Source organism: Cebus imitator, unplaced genomic scaffold (genome assembly GCF_001604975.1).
Source record: "Cebus imitator isolate Cc_AM_T3 unplaced genomic scaffold, Cebus_imitator-1.0 Scaffold736, whole genome shotgun sequence".
Classification (NCBI taxonomy): domain Eukaryota; kingdom Metazoa; phylum Chordata; class Mammalia; order Primates; family Cebidae; genus Cebus; species Cebus imitator.
In genome coordinates, this window is record NW_016108051.1 from 482,000 (window position 1) to 490,616 (window position 8,617).

Here is an 8,617-nt window from a genome sequence, read left to right on the forward strand (position 1 = left end):
TAGGCTGCGTGTTCGTAAGGCCTGCCTGAGGGCAGTTAGACTCCTGCAATATCCCTTATTCAGGAGCGGTTCTGACTGCAGTGTTGATGGTGGTGGAGCAGACCCTCCATGGGTAGCTTTCCTGAGAGTCAAGCAGGAATCATCCATCGGCTCAGAACAAAGGCTAGAGGCTGTGCCACGGCAGTCTGTTCTACAAGCAGGAAGGCAGGCAGGGCAGAAGTGAATGCCAGTGGACTGTGCAGACCCCAGCTTGGGGAGGGCATGTTCTCCTGGGAGTGGAGGTTGTTTCATTGCCAGGGAGCTGGAAAGTTGCCTGTGGCTTTGTCTTCCCATTTCCCATACAGCCGCCTTGCACCTTTCTTCACTTCGTGGATGTGGGGGAGGATTGTGCGCAGTCTGAGAAACTTGCTACACTTATGGAAGGACCCAGACCAGACTTCTCCCTCCCCTCAGGGCAATGTACTTTTTCTGTTTCAAAAATGTCCTTTCCATTTCCTGTTCCTGGGGCTGTACAATGCGCTTTCTCTCTTCCTCTGGACATAAGCCTGAAGAAAGATAGTCTCTCCTAGAAGAAGTTTTTATCCCTGGCTAAATCTTTTTTTCCCCTATCCTTTGCAGTTGGATCTCCCAGAGCAGGAGGCCACACTTGCACCCGTTTGTCAGAAGTGGGATTGGAGTAAGGAGCCAAGTTCACCCATCATGACCATGTAACATAGTGGTTTGAGATCATGTGCCATATTGGTATGGGGATCATGTGACATTGGAATGGGGAACAAAGAGCAGGAGACTCAGCATTTCAGGTAAATAACCAATTCAAGAATAACAATTGCTAGTATTTCCTATTATCTTTTTAAAGCAAATTATCTGCTATTTATTCACAAATTTAGAACCTGTTTGGAATAATTTTAGATATCTGGAAACATAGTATTTCCTATTATCTTTTTAAAGCAAATTATCTGCTCTTTATTCACAAATTTAGAAGCTGTTTGGAATAATTTTAGATATCTGGAAACAATCTATCAAAATATGCCTCCTGAGCAACCTGGGGGTTCATTAGGTTAATTAATTAATAGTGGTTAATAAACTCTTTGAAATCCTCTTATTAATGGGGTCACCTAAGTCCAAAGTACTATTATAACCAGGCCTAATGAGGTCAGTGGTTTAAAGAGAGGGTTTTAAACCATATATAAAGCTCCTCTAATGATCATTGGTACAAGACGGAGGTTAGAAAAGTCGGGTGAGTCTTCCTGCTTGTGTTTAAAAGTTTCCTCCACAGCAGTAGAACCCCACTGATGTCTACTCAGCTGAAGCCAGGTGCGCAGTGATCTACTGACTAATGGATTCTCCAATTGTTAAACCTATGTTATAGGACAAAGGCCACCGCTTTGTGAAAGCTTGAAGTGCAGTTTGCTGCTGAGTACAGAAGACCTTTGCAGACAGAGAGGGGGTATTTTCTCTGTAAGGTTGCAAACAAGGTTAGTGCTGGCTTTCTTATATCTTGTGAAACTTATAAGCTACCATTTCAATGAGACCAAGAATAGAGTTGATTGAGGAAGAAATGGAAAACAGGAAACCTCTTCTAAGTTATGTTCTCTGATGCTCCTGTTGGTATTTTATTTTGTTTTCCCTATGGAGACCCTAGTATGAGAATGGGAACACCCAGGCATGGTGGCATGCACGTGTGGCCCCCAGCTACTCGGGAGGCTGAGATGGGAGGATTGCTTAAGCCCAGGAGCTTGAGGCCGTAGTAAGCTGATTATGCCACTGCACTCCAGCCTGGGTGACAGAGCAAGATCCCATCTCTAAACAAACAAATAAAAAACCAAAGTGATCCTTGAAAGCAGAGGCAGGGCAAGTAACTAGAATAAAAGGATCAGTATTTTTTTTTTTAAATAGAGGGAACAAAATTGTGGGGTCGCCAAGCTTAGAGATGGGATAGAAGTGTATATTTGGTTACATAAGTAAGAAGAAATGCGTAGCCCGTGTCAATATGAAATTGGATTGAAGTGAGTTGGGAGTTTATACTTAGGAAAGACAGTGATCCAACAAACCATGTACTGAGCCTGTGAGAATACTATCTTCAAACTGGAAAATGAGTACTGAATTGGAAATAACTCTGCATTTTTTAAAATATGAAAGCAAATTTTTCTTTAGGAAACTTTCAAGTTTTAAAATTAACCGGTTTCTATTTCAAATCAGAACAGGTCCTGGAAGATAAGATTCCCCACCATGCTATCCTCTGTGGTGTTTTGGGGACTAATTGCCCTCATTGGTAAGTCACTGGCTGAGATTTAGCATTGTTCACAGGGTGTCCACGAAAACTTCCAGCACAATCATGAATCAGAAAGAGCAATGATAGTGGGCTCTCTTTCTGACCAGCTTGGCCATTAATCAACTATTATTTCTATAATTAACAGTGTGTTCTGCTTGCTAAGCAGGTGAAAAACAGGATCAAATAATCCTGTGGGAATTTCAAAGAATCTCGTATTTACTGATCTGCTTACTTCCTGCCTGACAATATACCTATCAGGCCTGATATCTTACTGAGAGGTATGTGGAACAGGGCCTTGGAAGCAAAACACATGAAGAGAAAATTATCAATGCCAAGCAGTGGATGAGAGTTAAATGTGAACAGGTGGGAAAAAATCACTAGTCTGGGAGGAGTTTGGGAGGAAGAGCTCACATCCGGCTAGGATGCTTAGACATGAAAGGCTTTTGGGGGGGATGTGTCAGTTGAAGAATGCTTGGTGATTTAATAAGAAAAGGGAAGAGCCTGCTGGAGAGGAAGAATGACTTCAGTAAAAGGGCAGAGGCAGAAATGAATGAAAAGTCTTTGGGTTAGTATGGCCAGGGGCAGAAGAGGAGATTTCTGGGGGGAAGGCTGGAAAGATAGGTTGGTGAGTTGGTAAAGGATCTTGAATAAGAGAATGTTAAAACTTTGACCTAAGCAAAATGAAAAGCCATTATGAGCAATGTTCAAGTTGTCTTTAATTATAGAATAATGACTGAAAAGAAAGTGTTTCTAAAATGTTTAATTCTAAATTTGGAAAAACAAGACTACCCCAAACTAATTTCCAGTTACTTATGGTCAAAAGTAGGGCACCATAGTTTTAAATTTTTGCTCCTTTTTAAATTCCCAGGTGAGAGCAGAGTTAAACAGCCAGGAGGTTGATTATGAGCTACCGTGTTAGCTGTGTATAGCTGAAAGGCGACTCTAATTTAAGAAGGGCCTGCGTGCTTATAATGCCTCCACAGGCAGTGTAGGGTCCATGGTCATATTCCATTTCACTTAAAGCAGTGGTTCATAAACTTATGTGTAAGAGTCAACTGGGAATGCTGGTTTAAGTGCAGGTTCTTTGGCCTTATACTGCAAGATTCTGGTTCAGTAGATCTGGTGTGAAGAGCCCAGTGATAAGCATTTTTAATAAGCATCCTGGGTAACTTTGATGCCTGTGGTCTGTGGGCCACTCAGTAAGCCCGGTAAAGACTGCCTTCCAGTGAAAGGATATTGAACCTGTCAATATATGGACATTTGATCCAGATAATTTAAACAACCCCTTTCTGGCTAATTCCTTCATCCATCCAACTATCCATTCATCCATTCAGCAAATGTTTATTAAATGTCTACTTTGCGCCAAGCATTGTTACAGGTGCTGAGGAGGATACAGCAAAGAAAAAACATCTAGTATCTGACCTGATGAAATTTATCTTCTAGTGAGATGAATGGGCAGAAAGAGAGTGAGAGGAAAAAAGGAAGAGAGAGGGAAAGAATGAGAGGAAGGAAGGAAGATAAAAACATTTCACCTATAAAAATTTTTCATGTGTTTCTAACATATAAGGACCAGCTCTAGCACAAAAAATTGTTCCTGGTTCATCTTGAACATTTCCTGCCCCAGGCCAGCAATCAGCCATTATCCTGAGGAGCACTGATTCCTCTTAGCAGAAAATGGCATTTAGAGACCACAGTGTGAGAAGTAGGAGTCCTCCCTTGCTATTGCTATCGAGTTGTAATTTCTTTCAGGTGTTTTCAGTGGCAGGAACTAGAAAATACGTATTTTAAAAATAAAAACAATTATGCATTGAGGTATTTCACATTTATATTTAAGAATGCAAACATTTTACGTCAGTTTTATATTTGTACTTCTGCTATCTTACACTAAAAATCCTGTGAGAATACTATCTTGAAACTGGAAAATGAGTATGACATTAGCATTGTTACTCATTTACAAATAATGGTGTCTAATGACATTAGACATTAGCATTATTTACATAACGCAATTTGTGAATAATGCTAATTTACATATGCAAATTGCTTATTTATATACAATAGTGTCAAAATAACTATGACAGTATTACCAATCAATAATGAGACAGTCAATATAATTTAAGATTTTCTTGTGAGTATTTATGTTCATAGGATGTATTCCTATGTAGCATTATACACGTGGATATATTTTAAAGTCACTTGAGATAATTCTGCTGTATGTGTTTATTAATCTTTTAATTTGATATGGAGTTATGTTCATTTGTTTTTCTTTTTTGATTCCTTTTTCCCATTTGATTTAATTTTTAGATTTATGAGAACATTTACATGGTTCCAAAATAAAACTTTTAAAAAGATACAGTTAGTCTATCCTCTATCCCTTTTCCCTCTAACTTCCTCTTTCCCTCTCCATAACTAACAATTTTTATTAGTTTCTCGTTCATCTTTGTATTGTTTCTTTTGAAGGTATGAGAAAATCACACAAAATAGACAATTGTATTTTCTCCCCTTTCTTACACAAAGAGTCCAATTTTATAAATACTATTCTGTCCCTGGAGAGAATTTTACGGGAGTATATACAGGTCTTACTCATTCCTTTCACAGCTGCATAGTACTCCACTATGGATGTAGCTTCACTTACTTAACCAGTCCCTACACTGATGACATTTGTGTTGTTTGCAGTCCTTTGCTATTATAAACAGTGCTGAAATGAACAGCCTATCAAAAAACTGTGTTCCACAGCAGTGCATGAGACAGTCTATTTCCTCACGACCTCTCCCACGGAGCATATTGCCAAACCTTTGGCCTCTTGCCAACTAAAGAGTTGGAAAATGCTGTCATAATGATGTTTTCATGTGACCCTTCTCTTCTTTTGAGTGTGGTTTAACATCTTTTATATCTTTAAAAACCATTTTCATTTTTTATCTATAAACTGTCTACATATTCTGCTGACAAGTTGATACGTGGACAGAGACCTGAAGGCAGAATCATGTAGATACCTGAAGGAGTAGCATTCTAGGCAAAAGGAACCACAAACATAAAGGCTTCAAGGCTGAAACCTGCCTGGTGTGTTGAGGAATAAGTGCAAAGAAGAATGTGGCTGGAGGAGAGTGGGTAAAGGGAAGGAGAAGTGGGAACAGGAGCAGAGGGCTAGATCTAGTAGGTCTTGGAGGCTGCAGGATGGACTTGACTGATCCCCTAAAGAGGGAGAAAGCCACTGGAAGGTTAAGAGAGAAGACTGATAGCAGCCCATGCATATCCCACAGGGTCATTCTGTCTACTAGGTAGAGGACGGGCTGCAAGAGTGAAGCAGTGAGGTCAGTTAGGGGGCTGTTAGGAGAGTCCAGGTGAGCAATGATGCTGGTCTGGACCATGGCAGTAGCAGAGGTGGGAGAAGTGGTTAGATTCTATTTTTTTACGTCAAACATTTTAACAAAATACATTTTTTTTTTTTTTTTTGAGATTTGACACAGGGTCTTGTTCTATTGCCCAGGCTGGAATGCAGTGACACCATCAAAGCTCACTGCAGCCTTGACCTCCTGGGCTCAATCAATCTCCCTGTCTCAGCCTCCTGAGCAGCTGTAATTACAGGCATGTGCCACCACATCAGGCTACGTTTTGTGTTTTTTGTAGAAATGGGTTTTGCCATTTGACCTAAGCAAAATGAAAAGCCATTATGCTTTTCATTTTGCAAAAGCCTGGGCTCAAGCAATCCTCCTGCCTCAGCCTCTCAAAGTGCTGGGATTCTAGGCATGAGCCACCACATCCAGCCCAAAGTACTGTCTTATAACAAATATTTGGATTCTTAAGGTTCAAGTTAACAGTCCTCAAAGCCATTAGAACAAACTTTTCAGTATTACAGAAAATAACCTTGTATCTCCTTCAGCAAAAGCTCTACCTCTCCTTTAACAGGTAGACTTGGACAGAAACATGTGCCATGTCCTGCACTGCACAGGGGTTTAAGGACCTAAGAGGGAACAGTGGGGGATAAGGAAAGACATAGACACAGACAGAGAGATATAAAAACCTGGGCCAGGCAGTCCGGGAGGTGAGGATGTCAGTCTCTCCGGCCCTGACCTATCTCAGCGTACTTTATTTTATATGTTCACAAAGCACATAGCAGAGGGAGGGTGCAGTTACTTAGAACAGCCTGTGGTTATTATTCTCACACTTCAGTTAACATACTTCAGCTAAAAACTATCTTGCAGCAAGGTCAGCGAAAGCTAGTTATCTCTTTAGGCCCTTTTATTCTTCTCTGAGACATACACATCCTCCTATTGTGGTTTCACTTCCCTGAAGTTCAACCAAAGTTCACAGCAGCCGTGAGGGGATGTGCTACTCCGGCTCCCTACAGAAACTCATTTTTTAATGACAGAACAAAAAAACAAGAATAGATTGGACTTAAATTATTTTGGCAAATTCCATTTTTACTTCTAATTTTATTAAATAGACATACATAGGAACTCAGCTTCATGGTAAATGATATAAAATAAGAATATATTTAAATTGTTATGGCACCCTTCTTTCTTATTTTTCTAAACAAAGGCAAATTGTTAATCCAGATGTACACATCTCCAGAAACATTTGTGTCAGAAGTGTTTTAAAATTCCTCTCAAAACAGGGTGGGCGTGGTGGCTCACGCCTGTAATTCCAGCAGGGGGAGACTGAGGCGTTTGGTCAAGAGGTCGAAAAACAATACATACTGGGGATTCTAAAAGGAGAGAGGGAGGGAGGCAAGGATTGAAAAACTACACATGAGGTACTGTGTTCACTATTTGGGTGAAAGATCAGTTGAAGGCCAATCCTCAGCATTATACAATATGCCCAAATAAAAAACCTGCACTTGTACCCCCTAAATCTTAAAAAAAAAAAAAAAAAAAAAAGCCAAAAAGGTTTTTGCTGAAAAACCTTCAAGGTTCCTGCTGAAAAACCTTCTGTCAGTTTTAATTCTGAGTGAGACTACAGCATGGTATGACTACAGTGCCTGTAATCCCAGCACTTTGGGAGGCCAAGGAGAGAGGATTGCTTGAGCCCAGGAGTTTGAGACTAGCTTGGGCAACATAGCAAAACCCCATCTCTACAAAAAGATAAAATAAGCCAGGCATGATGGTGTGTGCCTGCGGTTCCAGCTACTCAGGAAGCTGGGATTCTCAGCAAATGTTTGAGCCCAGGTGCTGGTGGCTGCTGTGAGCTATGGTCATGCCGCTGCACTGGCACATGCCTGTAATCCCACTACTTGGGAGGCTGAGGCAGGAGAGTTACTTGAACCTGGGAGGCAGAGGTTGCGGTGAGCCGAGATCATGCCATTGCACTCCAGCCTGGGCAACAAGAGCGAAACTCTGTCTTGGAAAAAAAAAAAAAGATGAATTTTCTAATATTTTGCATAGTGTTTTAGGATTAAGTGCTGTGTTGGTACAGAGCAAAACGAAAGATCAGAGCAGAGTGGATATTGGGGAACTTCTGTCTGATGAACAAACAACGGCAACAAGGGAATTGGGCAGTTCTGTCTGTGGCCTTCACCTTTAGTTTAGTGATGTTCATTGCATCAACCCAAGCAGCATCTTCTCACAGGCTTCATGCGAGTTACGCTTCTGCCACCTAGGCACTTCCAGGGGCTCGTACCCCTTCACTCACTCAATGAACCCTCACCTACATCCGCGCCTTTACCACGGCTGCTACGGGGACATCATGACCATGAAGACCTCTGGAGCCACCTGTGATGCAAACAGTGTGATGCGCTGTGGTAAGTGAAAAGCAAAGCAAACGTTTGGCTTTCCCCCTTTGATCATTTTCAGATTCTTTCTTAGGAACTGACTTAATTTTGAAAAGGTATCATCATCATTATGACAATAGTATCAAAATTAAAAATTAACAAAAAACACAATCCCGACCAACCTAACTGTTTCTTTTCATTTTCCACCCCCATTCTTTCCAAACCTTGTTCAGCTGTGTTTATTTCCACATATTGAAACCACTGCTTGAATAAATATTAGACTCTGGCTTTGTTTTCTGGGTGGTGCTGCTGTGTTTGCTTCGTTACAGCAGGCATATCTGAAGGAAGCCAGGATGCTCTTCACACCTCCCCTCTTCTGTAATCCTGTTCCAAAGTCTTCTTCATCATGTTATCCTGATTTTAGGGTGTTGGAGCTGGCAGCAACCACAAATCACATCAGACCCCAACCCCTCGATTTACAAATCAGAGCCCAGAGATTCAGCAAAAAGGGGAGACTTCTCAATAGCATAGAGCCAGGTAATGGCAGAGCCAGGCTAAAACATACATTGGCTGACTCCTAGTCCAACAGGTTTCCCAGTGCATCAGTGTGGCAGAATTTTTTTTTTTTTTTTTTTTTTTTG

The 8,617-nt window shown here is 41.0% G+C and overlaps 1 protein-coding gene across 1 annotated transcript in view; it reads left to right on the plus strand.

The window, feature by feature from the left end:
* The first annotated feature begins 1,228 nt into the window (after window positions 1-1,228).
* The window catches only part of LYG2 (lysozyme g2), an 11,247-nt gene continuing 3,858 nt past the window's right edge, over window positions 1,229-8,617 (plus strand). Inside the window, exons 1-5 of the mRNA XM_037735161.1 lie at window positions 1,229-1,237; window positions 1,370-1,475; window positions 2,205-2,272; window positions 7,866-8,006; window positions 8,093-8,115. Of these exons, the coding sequence (XP_037591089.1) occupies window positions 2,230-2,272; window positions 7,866-8,006; window positions 8,093-8,115 (207 nt within the window). The 5' untranslated portion in view covers window positions 1,229-1,237; window positions 1,370-1,475; window positions 2,205-2,229. The remainder of the gene's footprint in view (window positions 1,238-1,369; window positions 1,476-2,204; window positions 2,273-7,865; window positions 8,007-8,092; window positions 8,116-8,617) is intronic.